Source organism: Impatiens glandulifera, chromosome 5 (assembly GCF_907164915.1).
Source record: "Impatiens glandulifera chromosome 5, dImpGla2.1, whole genome shotgun sequence".
NCBI lineage: Eukaryota > Viridiplantae > Streptophyta > Magnoliopsida > Ericales > Balsaminaceae > Impatiens > Impatiens glandulifera.
In genome coordinates this window covers 601,902-620,749 of record NC_061866.1, presented here as the reverse complement: position 1 = coordinate 620,749, position 18,848 = coordinate 601,902, and the positions used below count along the sequence as shown (strand labels likewise).

The 18,848-nt window shown below is 32.1% G+C and overlaps 1 protein-coding gene across 3 annotated transcripts; it reads right to left on the bottom strand.

Moving 5' to 3' along the window:
* Positions 1–7,952: 7,952 nt before the first annotated feature.
* LOC124937418 (E3 ubiquitin-protein ligase RNF170-like) lies at positions 7,953–16,849 on the bottom strand. Of its 3 annotated transcripts, none has more exons than XM_047477682.1 (6): positions 16,586–16,849; positions 15,169–15,356; positions 13,826–13,924; positions 11,295–11,343; positions 8,562–8,603; positions 8,336–8,469 (listed from the first exon to the last, which is right to left on the bottom strand). In XM_047477682.1, the coding sequence occupies exons 1-5, from the start codon at positions 16,785–16,787 to the stop codon at positions 8,596–8,598; spliced, it is 546 nt and encodes a 181-aa protein (XP_047333638.1). In that variant the 5' UTR covers positions 16,788–16,849; the 3' UTR covers positions 8,336–8,469; positions 8,562–8,595. The 3 variants fall into 3 exon arrangements, with proteins under 3 accessions (XP_047333637.1, XP_047333638.1, XP_047333639.1); XM_047477683.1 differs by having other exon boundaries at positions 8,341–8,469; positions 8,570–8,603; XM_047477681.1 differs by lacking the exon at positions 8,562–8,603 and having other exon boundaries at positions 7,953–8,469.
* Between the last annotated feature and the right edge of the window lie 1,999 nt (positions 16,850–18,848).

The following is an 18,848-nucleotide window of genomic DNA, read 5'->3' as shown; positions in this document are numbered from 1 at the left end:
CAATTCTAATCATTTGCTAATCCATTATAGGATCATAATTAAGATGCATATATATCTCAAGTTTTGGTATTGAAACGATGATTAACATCATTTTGGACGCAATATTATCGTGATAAATTTTCAAATTGAATTATTCTGATTTAAGCGAGATTAATTAAGCACAAGGATATATAAATTAGGTGAAAATTAGGAGAATATGCTTTTTGAAATATAAAAAAAAGGCCCAAGATCATGAAGAATCATCAATAGATTTTGCATCAAGATTTGCCTGAAAATTTAATGATATTCTTGGTCCGATTAAACATTCATTGTTACCCTAAATGAAATGCATGAACATTGAACACAATCAATAATAATTATAGCTAATTTGGAGCTTGTTTGGATTGAGCAGGTATTGCAGATCTAATTTGTTACCTTATCTTCTCCATTTCTTTATTCCTTAAACCATTATACTGTGTCATGACCAAATTTTATATACATTTTTTTTTATCAATAACCATTCCAAGTATATGGTTGGGAAATAAACATTGATATTCTGATTAAATATTTAAAGCTACTTGTTCATGAAACACGTCGTCAAATCATTAAAAACAATCCAATATATATATATTGATTAGATCTAGAGACAAAGAGAATATATATATATATTAACTAGAAAAAAAAAACATTTAAGGTTGTCTAAGTAGAGAGAAATGGTGGATTACAACTCTAATAATGATTATGAGAAGCAATTACCAAGAAAGAAATATGATCAGTATTTTGAAAACGTCATAGGAATTTTGACCGAATAATTAATTGAAGTCCTAATTTAGGAACTTGATTAGAAGAGAGAGAAATAGGATGAAATGTTAATAAAACAGGATTAATTAGTAGCTAACAGCTCAGTAATGTCCCCTTCATTATCTATTGAAAGGGACAAAGTCTATAGCTTAATTAGTTCCAGCAATGTTTGATTAAGACTAGCTACTTAGTTACAACTGTTTATTTTTTACTTATGATGATGGTTCTTAAACAACAATTTTAGCAATTAATTAGTCAACACTTAAGTTGCGTTCACCGGCATAAAACCCAAACAAAAACAAATACAATACAAGCCGCACTAGGGCAGAGTTATTTGATTTGACTCAAACTCTTCACAATTAGAGATGGAGCATTCAAACGAGCTAAGATCCGATTTAAGCTTAGGTCTCGTTCAAATTGGAATTATTTAAGTCGTTTGATGAAATTTTTTATTGATAATTTGATTATTGTAATCTATGTTATTTAAATAACTCAAATCGTATACTACCTTAGTTTGATTCCAAGAAATATAGTGGTTTTAAGATGACAAGAGCATCACTAAATTTCAAAGTTTGAACCTTTAACAAGGTAGACTGCATTTTGTAAGATCATTTGGATTTGAAATCTTTTTTTTTTTTAAGTATTACTTATATAAATTGGGTTATGAGATTCTGTGTTGGGAAACGTGGATTGGACAACTTGCAGGAGTTAGACAATGAGACTATATCTTATTATTATTTAGTGGATAATTTGGTTTAAGAGTAATCTTACAATCTTCCGTTGCAAATATTTCACAATATTATCATCTTGACATTATATGATGTTTGATATGAGAAACGACAAATTCGATCGGATAGTGCCCTTTTGGAGGGTATTTTTTTTTATGTTTCTCTATCATTATTATTCTTTTTACGTTATACCATTGCATAAATCATTCAAAAGAAAACAAAAAACAAGTTTCTGATTAAACGGGGAGGTTAGGGACTCAGGAGTTATATGTGTTAAGTATTGTATTAAGATTAAGTCGATTTAAAAATATATTATTATCTTTGATGTATTCAAATATTTTTAAAAAAAAAATTAATAGATTAGTAGTTCAAACTTTCTTATTTTTTTTTTGGGTATAAGCTTATAACTCTAATTTTTTTTTTGTTCCGTACTTATTCTACAATACTATGGCCAATCTACATTTAAATTTAGATTGATCTTTAACATTAATTGAAACTTAAAGATAATTGGTTCTTTAAGTTATATCTACTTAATTGCCACACAATCATAAAATTATTTAAATATAAATTAGTTAATATATATATATATATATATATATATATATATATATATATATATATATATATATATTTATAACATGATTTTGTTAATAAAATATATTAAGCATATAATCTTTATTTGGTATATATATGATCTAACCAAGCTATAGAAGTTTGAATTCATGAATCGTGATTTGATTATCATGACTAGTTATTAAATCATTAGAGGAATTGATTCTAGTAATTAGGTTAGGAGGTGTATTAATTAGGGTGATTAAGACCTTAATTACTATGACATAATGGAGTAATTAATTAGAATATATATAATATAAACAAGGTATTGTTGTCTTCAGTGTAGGGGAATGAGATCTGAATACGTAAAGTTGCAGCACTTTGAGAGAGCACGAATCTTCACAGGAAGATACATGACCAACTAAAGTATGCCACATGGATTATTATTTTAATCAATAATTAAATATTTGAGTTGTTTGTTGGGATATTAATCTTAACTTTTCCATACATTAAAATATAAATATATACTTGCATATATATATAGTACAATTAATTAATGATTCCTAGAAGGATTTTGACCCATCTCTTCTACTTCACTAATTAAATTCATCTTTTTTATTATTATAACTAACTAAGCATACTTTTATATTTCTAATGACTTGTGATTAATGATATATAATCAATGTAGGAATACCAATAATTTTTTTTTAATGAAATATTAATGTACGTATTTTACTTCACTAATTTATTTTGTGCATACCACTTTATTTAGTTGAGCTTAATGTTCATTTATATCACTAATTAACAAAAATATCTAAATTCATTAAGTTTTTCGTTAAAAGATGACACATATCATTTTTTATAAATTAATATATATATATATATATATATTTTTTTTTTTTTATTCATAATTTTAAATAATAAAACTTTTACATTTTTAGAGACATTAACCAAACAACGTATACATTTTGAGAGGCATTAACAATAATTCATATATAATATATATTAATTTAAAATTATTGTTAAGTGAATCATTGTTAATGTCTCTCAAAATGTATACTAGATTGTTTGGGTAGTGACTCTTAAAATGTAAAGGTTTTGTTATTTAGAATTTTAAATAAAAATATAATATATATTAATTTTAAAATAAAATGACGTGTCAATCATAAATGTCATCATTTAACGGAAAATTTAACAGATTTGGATGTTTTTGTTAACTAGTGATATATATGAACATTAAACTCAACTACAGAACAAAAATTAGTTCAGTTATATACGTGAATATTCCGTTATAGTTCGATGATAAAATTGACATTCTTCCCCAATTTTTTTTTTACCCTACGTACTTTATTCATTACTCCAATAATTGCTTTAATATTTAATGACATTGTATTTTTTTTCTGAATATTTTTTTGAAAATTCTAAGCCTTTACTTTTTGTTGCACAATTTATGAGGGTGGATTTCCCTCAACTCAAGTTAAGGTCAAAGTTGCTAACAAGAGGTTTCCATCCGTTTTGGGGTTAGAGATTCCTTCTTATGTTTTCACAACTTTGGAGAAGGGGAAGTTTTTCTTTTGGAAAATGATTTAACATCATTTCATTAAAATGCCCAAAAGTGGAAGGGGTCAATAATCAAAACTAGACAAACCCTAGTTTTGATTGTAAGATAACAAACAAAAGACTTAAAAGTTTCTGAATGGTGACCGTCAAATTATATTACAAAACTAAGATTAAAATAAAAAAAATATACTACAATTTAGTTATCCCAACCTATGTTGTCTCCATATCCTCCTTTTAACCATATTGCCTTCTTCCACGTCACAATCTTCTCACGTTTTTTATGAAGGGAGATTGAATTGAAACAGATGATGATGTCTGTCTGCTCTTATTGTTTAACCTCCTCTATATGAACTCGTACTAACATAATAAAATGTATTATTTTTTAGGATTTCAGGGGTTTTGTCATTATTTTTCTCTACTTCAGTTTTCATGTTTGAGGATCAACAACCTTAGTTTCCTCTTTATTTTTCTCCTCTGTTGTATCTTTGCTTTCATCTTCTGCCTCTTCCTCTTCCTTGCCTTTAGGTTTATCTTCTTCAGAATCCACCATTTCATCAATTTCAATTATTTTTTCATTATCTGATTCTACCTTGCTTTCTTCCTCTACATCATTACTTTCTTCCTTCTCTAATATTTCCTTGACTTCTTTTTCTGTATTTTTTCTTTGTTGATTTTCTTTAACTTCCCCAATATGCTCTTTGATCCTTGATTCTTCCGTTTTATTTTTCTGTTTTCTTTATGTTGGCTTTTAAGATTTTATGCTCTCCCTCAATTGCTTTTGTACATTTAGTACTACTAACATGTTGAAAAGTATTACAGAAAACACACATGTCTGCCTCCATTCATATGAGATTTCCATTACTGTAGATTTTCTTTTCCTGTCAACTACTGTCATGTTCTTTGGCAGCGTACTTCGAGGATGCACTCCAATGTTTATTCTAGGAAAGGTAAGTTATTCTCCTCATTCTGTAATTGGGTCCATGTATAATGGTTTCCCCAATAAACTTGTAAAGTGACTTAGAGCTTCTGTATTGTACATGTGTGTTGAGATGTTCCAAAGCTTAAACTATATTTTGCTAGTCTTTTGGTTTGCTTAGCATGTTCAATTCTTCAGATTATCTCTTTAGCTTCATACAGTTGGATCCAATATAAGTATGTCAATGTTTCAGAATATCATCCAAGTTTGATTCCTTCTTGAAAGATATTAACTCTTTTAACTGCAGAAAATATAGAGAATAGAGATCATGTATATTTGCAGAAATTTTCTATAGTCCCTTCTGTTCTCATTGTGTTAGGAAATGAGTCAACAATAGCAGGGAGTTTACCAAGTATTGTTAACCGCGAAAACCTTTGTTTTATATTAACTCTTTTAGAAGTTAATATATGTTTCTAACAAGTCTTCACAAACTCTTGAACGAAGTCAAGTGCGGAACTGTTTATTTAGACTTGAATCGGCAGATAAAGAGTGGAAAGATTTGGAAAGTAAAGAACACAAGACACAAAGTTTGTTTATGGATGTTCGTAGAAAACTCTCTTACGTCACTCATTCTTCTCAATCTTGAGAAGGATATTCATTAGAAGATTTGGTTTGAGTACAACGCTTACACAAACTCAGTCGGACAACTAGGACTAAGGCTATGCCTATTTACGAATTCCTAGCAGACAATACTCTGTTGAAAAGAACAGATTCTGTCAACTTACAATACTGAAATCTCACACAGAATGAATAATATGTAATACAACTTAATGATCTAGCAAAATTGTAGATCTTTAGAACTTGAAAACTTGAGAACTTAATTACAGAAAAGCTCAAGATTCGTGAAAGCTATATTAAAAACGGGCAACTACAAATTGTCTTCCAACTTCCTCTTAAATAGATATATTCTCATCGGACAAATTTGCTTCAGAGGACACATGTCCTATTTCAGTTAGATGTGTGCTAAGATAGTACACTAGAGAATATGCTTTTGATCGTGGATGTACTGGATGAAGATAGTGCGACGAATATCCTTTAGGAGATAGTGGTGTACTTGAAACGTACATCACGTGAGATTTGAATTAGTTTGGCACGTGACAGTATTCTATAGGTTTATCTTCGTTGTTGTGTCAGACTGCCAATAACGAATGCTAGATCAAAAACCGAATTTGATTAAATACCGAATTTAATAAAATACCAGAAGACCTTGTATAAAACTGAACTGGTTAATTACCGGAAGGCCTTGTATAAAACCGAACTGGTTAATTACCGGAAGACCTTGTATAAAACCGAACTGGTTTTAATCTTCTTAAAATTAAATTAGTGACAAATCAGTTCTGAAATCGTCTATGACGAACAAAAAATTTAGCAAAACTAAAATAACACAAAATAATATACGTGGTTCGGTCAAAATCGACATACGTCCACGGGAGGGATAAATTTCACTAAATCAAATAAATGTTAATATTATAAACTTGCATACTCTTCTCTCAAATGAAAGAAGTGATTACCTTAAGATTGATTGAGATACTCCACAATTAAAAGCTCTCTTAACCCCTCTCTCTCTAGATCAGCCAAAGAATGAGAATAAACCCAAAAAATCCTAGATATGTTCACTCTTTCTCTTCACCTTACCGTGTCTTTCTGCAAAAGTTTGTTTCTAATAATTTTATAATAATTCTCTTATATGTTGATGACATGTTGATTGTAGGGAAAGACAAGTTCAAGATTGCCAAGTTGAAAAATGATTTAGCTAAGTCTTTTGAGATGAAAGATTTGGTCAAGTAAGACAAATTCTTGGAATGCAATTCATTCGTGATCGGGTGAAGAAAAGGCTATGGCTGTCTTAAGAGAGAAAGAGATTTGAGAGGATTCTAAAAAGATTTTGTATGGACAAGGAAAAGTCAGTTTTTTGTCCATTGGCTATACACTTGAAAATAAACAAGACAATGTCTCCCAAAGATGAAGAGGGAAAGATAATAAACGTGCAAGGTTCCATATGCTTCAGCAATAGACAATCTCAAATATGCAATGGTCTATACAAGACTGGATATATCTCATGCAAATTGAGTAATTAGTCGTTTCCTTTCAAATCTAGGTAAGGCACATAGGGAAGCGGTTAAGTGGCTAATGAGATGTCTTCGAGGGACATTCAAGTATGTTTTGTGTTATGGTACTAGAAAGTCGCATGTTGAAGGGTTTCTGATTCAGATATGAGTGGTGATATCGACACAATGAGATCAACTTCAGGATATCTATTTATCTTTGGAGGAGGAGTTGTATCATTGACAGTCTCGTCTATAGAAATGTGTTGTTTTGTCTACTACAAAAGTTGAATATATTGTCATTACGGAATGTTGTAAGGAAATGAGATGGATGAAAAAATTATTGAAAGAAACAGGTATAGCACAAGACAGGTTTGTGCTATTTAGTGACTCACAAAGTGCTATACATGTGAGCAAAAATTCAAATTTTCATTCACGTTCAAAACACATAAAAAAATGTACAATTGTATATGTGAAGTGCTCGAGAAGAAAGAGTTATATTTGGAGAAAGTGCATACGGATGAGAACGGGCCAGATATGATGACAAAGGCTTATCAAGGGGTAAGCATGAGATATGTTGTGTCAAAGCCGAAATGGTACTAGCAGGGGCGTCACGATGATGAATGTTTATAGCAATATTCTCCCATGGCTCAGAATGGAGAGAATTGTTGAGGTGTTATTTGCCATTGCGGTTGGGTTTTAACTTTCGGGTAAGTAAACGGGTCAAGATTTTCTATTATGAAAATGGGTTAGATGTATAAATACAATTTTTGATATTTTTCTTTTAAGACAGTAAGGTGGAGAGAGTGAACAAATCTCTTGTTCTTTGGTTGATCTAGAAAGAGAGAGAGGTTAGAGAGCTTTTAATTGTGGAGTATCTCGATCAATCCTAGGATAATCACTTTTTTCATTTGAGAACAGGATATGAAAATTTCTACTATTAACATTATTTGATTTAGTAAATGTTATCCCTCCCGTTGACATAAGTCAATTTTGATCCAACCACTTATATTATGTTGTTATTGTTCTGCACTATTTCGGTTTTGGTAAATTTGTTGTTCGTCGTTTATAATTTTAGAACTAATTTATCAACAATTTAATTGTAAGAAGATATGTTGTTTTGCTGGTCAACAATACTATATCCATTTGGAGCACTGAAAATGATCACCAAAATCTTTTTAACACTCCCCCTCTTCCTCGCATATTCCATGAACAAACTCCATAGCTTGCTTTTATCTTTGAATTATTGTGAAGACCACAAGAATTATTCAAATTATTAATGTATTTATAATAATATTATACAAGTACATGTATTGATAACTTATTAGCTGACAAAATAAAAAAGAATATACATGGATAGACAACAGACAGACATCCCTCAAGTTGAACCATATGAGTGGATAGAAAAATTAACAAAAGCAAGTTACTAGAAAAAGAAATATAACCCTGTACAAGATTTACATCTTTTAACAACCCGAGTTTCATTTTGCTAATAACTATACACAGTTATACAATAGGACAATACGCGACCTTTAAGGTGTACACTCAATCCCCCTAAAGGGGTTGTTGACAACAGATTTAAGAGTATCGTTATTACCTTAAACAGAGCTTGATTTAGGAGTTCAATGAAACACCCACTCGTGATATCATCAGGTCGTAGCTGCCTAAGGGTCTGAATCATCATCATCATCATCGCCTTGTGGTGGAGAAATAGTCAGTTGCCTCACGCGCCGAAGTTGTTGCCTTCTCCGAAAAAGGCCAAACAGGTATAGGATAAAGACCACAGCCATAGCTATGTTATCAAGCAGGTCTATGGCATGCACACGGCCTGCAAATGAAAATGTAGATGAAGCATACAAGGACATAACTTTAACCTAGAAGTTGATCCATCTTGTACATAGAAGAAGAATTTATTCCTACTTCTTTACCCATAAAGGCATCCTTCTTTTCTTTTTTATTTGCCTGAGAGAGAGAAGGAACGTCAAAACAGAAGTTGGACTGATTTAAATATAAACACAAGCTGCTAACATTCCATTCTCCTTGAAACTTTCTATTCCCATTTTCCAAAACCATCTTTCTTCATTTCCTAAAAACTATTATTCAAACAACTCTAACCCAAAAAAGGAACCAAAACCAAATAAACTGGACTGGACAACCATCTTTTTCTAACATCAAACTTAAATGGTCAAGATTGTACATGTGAAAGAATTTGACCTCCCTACAACGGTATCCACAAGTTGAACCCATTTTCCCAAAAGAGGACAGAGTTAGACATCGAATTTCATTGCTAATACAAAAGAAAAATATATATTATTCTCATTCTCGTGGAGGATGCATTACATATCATCTTGGATTTTTCTAAATGCTCATAGTGAACCCTACGGTTTTGAAAAAAAAAAGATATAAAGTTTTAGCTACACCCAATTTCACTACTTTAAGCTTTTAAGTGATCTAAAGATTTCAGTATTAACTAAAGAAAATAAACTTTGGGGAGAGAAAGGATTAAAGATTTTCTTATTTTTAATTCAAATAAATCTCATTAAATTTAATTATTTTAATTAGTGTTTTTCTCGGCATTTTGGCTCAAACTCCATGTGGAATTTGAGTTGGTAAAGAATGTGCATTATTGTTAGAGTCATACATTTATAGAAATGAATTACAGTGTAATATAATTATTGGATATTATAGGTAAAAATTCTATCCTAGAATTAAGGGATCTATTAGGATAATTATCTACTAATTTATAGACAATTATTAATTAGAAAATTATCCTTTTACAATCAAATATGAGGCCAAACTTATTACTTAATTATAGGCTAAAATAATGCATTAACGGAAACAGAAGTGTTTCCAAAACTCAGTGTGAAGAGAGACCTTAACGAATTGTATTAAACTATGTGGCCATATCAACAAAACGCAAGCTGGTAGTGTGTGACTCATCTTTTTGTTTGTAAGAAGGTGTTAAACACAACCACGTCAACATCACATCAATACCCCACCCAAAAATCAACCAATTCTACAAAACTTCTATCCCAGAAATCTCACCTTATGTGTGATCCCTCAGCTCTCGGTCTTCCCTAATTAAAGTCACCCAAGTAACATGTACCGTAGGTAATGTTTGTTGAAAATAAAAGATGAATGTGCATTTCTATATGCAAGCAAACATGAATGCAAAAATTCAAAAGAACTGCAAGATTGTGGATCTTGAGTAGTTCCATAGCCAAGAAACTTCAGATTTTAGAACCCACCTAATATTGGATAAGTTGAGAAACATAGTACCAACAAAGAAAATTGATCACACCCTCTGTAATAATCGAGGCACAAAAACTAAATGATCATTTATGCTCTCTTGTTTTGGAAAAGTTATTGGTTACTTATTAGTTAGTTTTCTATGTGTTTTGTTAAAACTAAAGTGTGGTGTCTTTTTTTTACAATTAATAGTAACAATGGGTTTCATTGAATTTCTCTAAGTAACCAAAGCAAATTGACCAACACATCAAGATTTTAGGTGAACTTTCTCAGCATTATGGTTTTTAGTTATATACATTATAGACCACTCAAGTAGATAAAACGTCCCTTATCCTCGAAATAAAGCTCTAACTCTTTAAATTACTCATCTAGTATCCTTAATGGAAGCAAACTAAAAAAGTGTTGCACATAGAGTGCTTATTTCCTTTCTACAAATATCATGCGCACCTCTACCCAAAACAACCAAAAGAAGCAGTATAGACACTCAGAGGAAATCACGACCTCACCTTACCAAATATCACAACGCATGAAAATTATTGAGATTTCTAGCAGTCATATTATATAAATGGTTTATACTAGTAAAAAAGATAGAAAGATGCATAGTTGCTTCCAATCGCTCAATGGGATTTGCATTAAGTGTAGAATTATCTCTATCTCGTCCTTGGTATTGGTGCAAATTATTTGCACTCAATATGATACTTTGTATATACTCAACACATTGTTTATTATCATTTCTTTATTTTTATGATACTTAATGTTTTTATATACCACACATCTCTTATGTAAATCATAAGTCATATCTGAATAATATTATCACTCTTTACTCTCAATCTTCACTCTCAAGAGCTCAATATTCTACATTAAGCATTGGATCTAAATCTCATTTATAAAGATGTGAACACCTCTTTTCGATGGTCATCACCAAACAAGTTAAAAATAACAGAGCCCAAAAACAAGAACAATCAGTTTCAATGCTAACTGTCTTAAATTCCCTACTTGCACGGAATCTTGAAGAGCCTAACAATAATATCAAGCTATTTCTCTCCCTCGCATTCAACCCCCACTTGCAGAAAGAAATGATAGAAAATTAAGTCTGTTAAGAACAATTGAGACTGAGAATACCACTACTGAGAATACTACTGCAAACCAGCTTGGCATGGACATGTGAAAGCTTTATGTCAAATTAGACAGTCATAGTTCAAAGTGACAATTGCAACTTTGAAAATAGGTTTGCATTACATCAAAATAAACGAAATGAGTGATCAACAGAATACTATCTCAAGAACTGAGCTCTTATACCATGTTATGTTGTCATTTCGACTAAATGATTCAGCTATTAAAAGAGAGTCTAACAATAATAATAAGCTAGTGTTCACAATTATGAGAAATGTTAGGAGAAAATACCTGGAAGAAAGTCCAATGGGCTTAAAGTGTATAGAGCACCAAGTAATGTCTGCAATAGGGCCAAAAAAAGAGGAGTCTGACTAAGAATCAAGGGTGATGATACTGTAAATAGTACTATATATCTGACAAATATAAGGAAGGGTTTAACAAAACTAAAGCTAAATCAAAAGCATTTACAAGCATTTTAATTAGTTACATTGAAATTATCCTTTTAATTGTGTTCAAATGTTAAGGAATATAATTATCTCTAATTAGTTAGATATATTGATATATATACATGTAGATCTACATGTAGATTTACGTATTAATATCTCTCTCATAATTATGACATGTCCTCTCTCCAAGATTATGTTTGGTATCTCAATGTACATCCACACGTTGTGCACCTCGGAACTCTTCACTTCCCTTTCCTCTCCTTGTATTTATGTAGCTCTCTTGTATTAAATAAATTAATCAACAGATTTGCTTCTTCACTTTTTCTCCTTGTATGCATGTAGCTCTTTTGTATCAAAACAATTGTATTTAACAGATCTGCTCTCTTGTATTTATGTACATTTGTATTTAATGACTACTGTCCCATTGAATAAAATACTCTATTATTCTTCAAATTCTGCACTTAAAAAAACTCTGAAATATATCCCTCTCAAAGGTGTCTTCTTTACACCCGAAAGCATCTCAAATACCTAAGGGTGGAGCAGTACTTGAAGGATCATCCTCAGAAGTTACATCATACATAGTTATCAACTTGTGTAATACTCCTACTTTTCTCCCATGTCGATCACATCCTACAAGATGAAAGGAAACAACTATCTACAATGGTCCCAATCGTCCACATGTTTGTGTCTACCAAAGGAAAAGATGATTTCATTGAGGAGTAACAATCTCACCTAAGGAAGATACATCCTACAAGGAATAGAGAATTAATAAATATACAATATGTCATGGTTGATCAACTCAATGACGCACGAATAGGGGAAAAGTTCCTTTTATATGGGACTACAAAAGAGATCTAGGGTGCATCCAAACAAGCTCACTACAAATCAGATAATACATCACAGTTCAGGTGGAAGCAGCTAGCTCTTCATATTCTGAGATAGGAAAATCCATGTGATTCAATAACTATTTTGAATAGGCATTGGTAGCAATTGAATTTGTTTAGATCCATAGAATGGAAAAACGTTGAAGATGCGGTTGCCTATAGGAAGAAAAATGAGTAAAAGGATCTTCAAGTTTTTGTTCGTCTTAAACAAAGAACTAGATGTGGTAAATGGAAAAGTTATGGCAATAAACCCCTTCCAAATATTATAGAGGTGTTCTAGTTGGTCAGAAAGAAACAAGAAGATGGTAGTTAGAAACCCAAGAACTATTCAGACTGAGGGATCTGTGTCTCAAGATTTTGCTCAACCATCTCAAGGTTCTAAGCATGATACCACTGGTTGTGGTGTGAACACTACCGCAAGACACGGCATGAGGTGACTAGTGCTCAATTTGAGAAACATTAACTTAAACCGGAAACAATACTGTTCACCAATAGCATCAAAAACATATTATATTGTAACCACCTATAGAATATATAAATGAAGTAGAGTCAAGAAACAAATGGTTATCGAAGCATATCAAACATTAAACACCTAGATCAATAAGGAAGGAACAAATAAATGCTGAAACTATAGCATGTGAGACAAGATTTTAAAGTTGTACATGCTACTAGTTTGGCCTGTACTCAGACTTTGAACTGGCCATATTTCACAAAACAAAACAAAAAACTTAGTAATATATATCCCAGCCTGAATATCTTATTGTCATTCTCAATGCACTGTGATCTTTTGTTGTCATCATGTAAAATCTATAAGATATCACTAGTAAGACCCAAAGCTAGAAGATGATGAAATCTTTATTTCTACCCACTCTCAATAATTTAAAATGCAATTATAATACAAGGAAGAAAAGTGGCTCTAAAGTTCTAGTAATTAAAACCTGGGGACACAAAATCTACTTTCAACTTTGTAATCATGTTAGGCACCATTCTAGAGCATGGGAGCATGTCCAATGAGGCAGAATAACTGATAGAGACACCGTCTCTTCTACTAACATGCTAAGTTTAGCATCTAAGGTTAACACATTGCCCCAAATGCCTCAACCAAACATTTTATAGTTCTTAGCTAACAACATTCATATGGTGTCATATTTGGACTTGTCATTCTCAATGCTATGTGATTTTGTCAACATGTGAAATCTGTAAGATATCACTACTAAGACCCAGAGCTAGAAGCTGTTGAACTCTTTATTTCTATCCACTCTCGATAATTTAAAATACAATTATACAAGGAAGAAAAGTGGATTTATTCTAGTAATCATGTTAGGCACCATTCTAGAGCATTGGAGCATGTTCAATGAGGCAGAGTAACTGATGGAGACACCGTCTCATCTACTAAAATGCTAAGCAAGTAGGATCAACTCCATTGCCCCAAATGCCTCATCCAAACATTTTAACAACATTCATATGGTGTCCTAATCGGATCAAACTTAACTGCAAAAATGCGTGCTTTAAGGAGATTGTTATCTGCTGCATCAGGATTCACCATCTCTCGGAAAAACCATTTGAGAAGTAATGGTGACTTGCGCACTTTCTGCAGGGAGAAAATAGAAAAGAAAAGGATAAGCGATCAAAATTCTTTCTTGATGTACTTTCAGAGTGATAGTAGGCAATGAAAGAAGAAACGCAAAGAATAAAAGATAAACATTTAAGTTGAAAGAATACTCTGTTAGCAAAGTTGTAAGCTACATAAATAAACCATTTTGCATGTATAATCTCTATCGAATTTGAAATTATACTGAACACTCAATTTTCTCTTAGAAACTCCTTTCCTAAATTAAGCCTATCCAACAAAAAGAAAATTATCTATCAACACAAATATCCAACCCCATTTTCCCAATTTTCTCTTAGAACCCTCCGTGCTTTGATGATGATAACAGTTGTTGATGTTAACCCGGTTGAACGATAGTTTATTACTTTGGAGTTCAGGACTACAAAATTTTAATTGTGGAAAACAAGTGTAACTAGTTTTAGTTTGGTTTAGGAGTTAAATGTTCCAAGTTCCAACCGGATTTATGTTTTGACACATAGTAGGAGAAAACTCATATATTTCCCTCAATACTTAGTCAAATATAATGAGACTTGGATCTTTAGGTTCTATAAATAGAGGATTAGGTGCTCCATAGGCTGCACTTAGCTAGAATTCACCAAAGTATTCGCACTCAGGAGAGAGAAAACAGAGAGATTGTTTCATGTCATCCCGAAGTTTTCATTTCTTGAGATTATGATTGTAAAACTTGTAAACATTTGATTCTAATAGACAAGTCAAAGCCCAGCCTTGGCAAGTACCAAGTGGATATAGGCACATTGCCAAACCACTATAAATCTTTTTGTTTTCATCTTTCATTTCTACACTTATTTCTTCAAAGTTGTTCTCGGGTGGAGTTCTTTAAATTTTATTCTCCACAAAAGAACTTTGGGCTTGGGGATTCCATTTCCACATCATATTTCTCCAACAATTAATGTAAGACTATGGCCCTTGCCAGCTCCTTTGGACTCTTGTGTAGTGTCCTATAATATTAAGGACTTGTACCATTTAATGAATTTATTTTTTTTATTTTCTGAAATGGATTATCTACCTCTTATCCCTAAATTCTGTTAACCATCATCTATCCTCTTCTATTTCTGACTTAGCCGCCATTGTTTTGCCTTAGCTGCAACACATTATCCGCCCATCCACATTGTGACAGGTAAGATATTCAAATTAATTTTCCAGAGTAACAACATATTAAAGCTAGTTATGAACAAAATTATGAACACATTGATGTGACTACATACCAGAATGAGACCATTAATGCCCCCAACAAAAAGACTATTATAATCTTGAACACTCGTTAGGACCTCAGAATACCGGGACCTATCTATTGTTGGCTCTGGCATGAGACAAGTAACTTTCTGAGAACACAAGGGACATTTGCAAGGCTTAAGCTCTGCACCATAGTTCCAATAACGCAGAATACAAGCACCTGAATGCAAGAACAACTTGATGAGCTCATAGGTGCGATCATGACAGATGTCAAGGAAATATTCATACAATAATTTATCAAAACTAATATTCCCATTCTGGTTATATGTTAAAAAAATCATTTTTCTTTTTCTTGAAAAGTTAAAATTAGTGTAAATAAAGTTGTCATGAATTGCGTGTTCCAAAAGTCACTTCTTGCAATACAAACATTGTGTTAACGTAAGGGGAAAAAAATCAAACAATAGGTGAAATGGACAAATGCCTCCACCTCGAGACATATAACCTTTCAAGGATGAAGATTATAATCACTAAAACTATTTCATGAAAATAACAGCCCAAACAAGATCTTTACATCTCCTCCACAGAAGTGGGGCACCTTTGATTAAACCATTGAAAATCCAAAAATCAAGAAAAACTCATTGCAGCATGGATCAATGTATCCATTGCTCATACAATACTTTACATATGTACAAATGACATAGAAGACTGGAAAAACTTAAACCAAAATCCTATAGTTTCACTGCCTAACTTTCTAAGCACCATTGAAATCCCTAAACATTGAATAGCAATTCACTCATCTATTTTATGTGCTTAAGAAAGAAACTGAGTTGCCTACGTTCTTCATACAAATTCTTTTTAATGTCAATAACAGTGACTTGATCCATCAACCATGGGAAGTTAAATGCAAGAAAAAGTTTTCCATCCATAGCTTTTTGGACCTCAAGATCATAATCAAACCTCAAACCTTATCAAAAAAATACATTCTGAGTAGGATTTGTCCTTTGAGGATATTATTCTTTATTCATTGCAGACACCAAACGTTATTAACAAAAAAATTAATATTCTACAATGTTTGACAAGTTCCAACAAAGAAAACTCATTATAAACACTCACAAACCAAAGAACATATAAATGTTGCTCTACTTCGCCATTTCCAGTCTAATTTTTTACAAAATAATATAAACGAGGAAGAACGTCAGAAATCTTGAAAAGAAGAAAGACAAACAAGAAACAACTACACCAGTCTTTGCAATTGTCGCTACGGGCGGACAAAAGAGCATCAATAATCCCAAACCTCGAGGGAAAGGGATGACGTAAAGACATTCAAAGATTTCAAAGGCATAAGCAAAATCCAAAATATTTATAAACCGACGCTTTAATTCTTTCCTTGTTAATGTATTCAGAGAAATTAGGAGAAGACAGGCGTATAAAAAGATAACAAAAACTCACCACAGTACCAATGACCACATGGCGCTCGGCAAGCTGCTGAATATTTGTCGAAGCATATAGGACAGCAGTCGTCGTTGGGAGGATGTTCCACCTCGGCTCTTCGCTCTGCAACGAGATCCGCCGTCTTTATACTCTCACCGTGGCCATTGACGTCGTTCCGATCAAGTCCTACTACAGAAAGAAGCAGCTTCCACCATTCCATTTTCCCTTTCTCTCTCTCTCTCTGCAAACGAAATGCGGATAATTGTGATCGTGATGAGAACTAGGGAGGAAAACTTAAATGTCGTATTTGTCCTCAAACTTGCCCAAAATATATAAAATATACCTCCAATTTACACAATTAATTCAAATATATTCTTTTTAAGCTAAAATAGTCAAAATCTTTTGGGCAAAATACTCCTCTCTAAATCTAAATCTTAATCCGTAATTGACTCCCTCTTCATAAACCTTAAACCGTAAGCGGGGATGGAGTCTTTGGTTGGAGAGATGGAGTCTTTTCCTAGATCCAGTGAGCGATGAAGTCTTTCGTTGCAGAGCTGGAGTCTTTTCCCAGATCCGGTGAGCGGAGTCTTTGGTGCCATAGGTGCCTCCATTGGAAGATAAATAGGCTTTGAGTCGCTTCTAGACTGAATTGCAGGCAAGGAAGTCATACTTTGAAACATAAATCACATAAAAATGCACGTTAAAAGGGTATCGCGTCATGCAAAAGTTGGTCGCGTCACGCGAAGCGTGAAAGGCGAAGAGGCCGCATGTGTTTCAGCATGCACCAAACTCTATTTATAAGTCCCTCTTCTCGTGACGCGTCCCTTCCTTAGGTTATTATACGTCATATTTTGTGGTCTCGTCTCTCTCTAGTTGTTCATCTTCACTACTGCCTCGACTCGACTCATCCGGCTCGTCTCGTCGTTCCTTCAAATCTCCTCTTTATTATTCAAGTGAGTTTAGGATTTTAGTTTTAGGTTTAGGATTTAGCGAAATTCGTCTCGTCACGCGAAGGTTTAGAGCCTTTCATTTATTCATTCTAACATACTTGTTGAGTTGTTGTTCTTTTTTAAGATGGCGTCCACCACCATTACTGAGTTTCCTGGTATGGTTTCTTGGAAATCCGCCCTCAGCCTCACCAAGATCTCTAACAAGTTTGATAATATCGATCTTATGGAGAGGGCTCTGAATACCCAATTTCAATATTTATTAGAGCCCTGAGTGTGTTGTTCTTAGGAACAATAGTCCATCAAATGCTACTCAAGAAATCAGCTTAAACTCGAAGCAGATGATGTTCATGGTGAACGGAGCCTTTGGCATGAAGGAGTATGCAATGGTGATAGGCTTCAACTTCGGTAGATTCCCTATGGTGAATGAAGATGAAGAATGTTGACCTTGTCCATCTTTATTAGTTAAGTATTTTGACATATTTTAATTAATATTTTGACTTTTAATGTATATAATAAACTGTTTTTGAATTTTTTGAGAGGATATTGTAGAAGCTAAAATAATTATGTACAAAAGAGAAAAAAATACAAACATATTTTTCTCAAATATTATTTTTGTCAATTTAAGATAGTGTGATAATTCATGTTAAAAAAAAGAAATAAATTAAATTAATAGAAGGAAAAAACTAAAATTCTGAATAAATGACCATATTTGTATTATATTATTTTAGTTGTATTTAAAAAAAATTTCTATAAAGAAAAATTATAATATATTTGAGATTAGATAACTTCACAAAATATTAATAAAAATGGAAATGTAAAATAATATATACACAATATTGAAATTTCTCATACTTATATATTTAATGGGAAATGCTAGAGAGTAGAAAAGTTTTGACAGGAATATGTGGGAAATGATGTATCATCCCTCTCCATTAGATTGAAATTTTAAAATTCTCTCTCCTATTATATTTTCAATCTAAAATGAGGGATGACACATCATTTCCCTACATATTTTTTTCAAAACTTTCATAATAAAATTTAAATGATTATTAATTTTTTATAATTCACATGTAAAGATGTAAATAAAAAAATGGAACTTAAATTTGTCAATTTTTATATAACAAAATTTAATTAAAATGAAAATTTATGTTTATTGTATTTGATTAAATATTTTTAAACTATTGAATATAGCAACGGTTAATATATTATACAGTGTGATTCAAATTTTTTATATAAATTTTTTAATTTTTTTATATATTTGTTTGTTTACATATTAGTATCTTTTATATATATATTGATGCTTAAAGTCAACAAATACCACACTAGGTATA

Excerpts from the sequence above, each read along its gene's own strand:
- LOC124937418 (XM_047477681.1), bottom strand. The coding sequence starts at position 16,787 with ATGGAATGGTGGAAGCTGCTTCTTTCTGTAGTAGGACTTGATCGGAAC. Across the intron at positions 13,925-15,168 it reads GCATTAATGGTCTCATTCTG|AAAGTGCGCAAGTCACCATT; the intron begins GTATGTAGTCAC and ends TTCTCCCTGCAG. Across the intron at positions 11,344-13,825 it reads TTAAAGCACGCATTTTTGCA|ACATTACTTGGTGCTCTATA; the intron begins GTTAAGTTTGAT and ends GCCCTATTGCAG.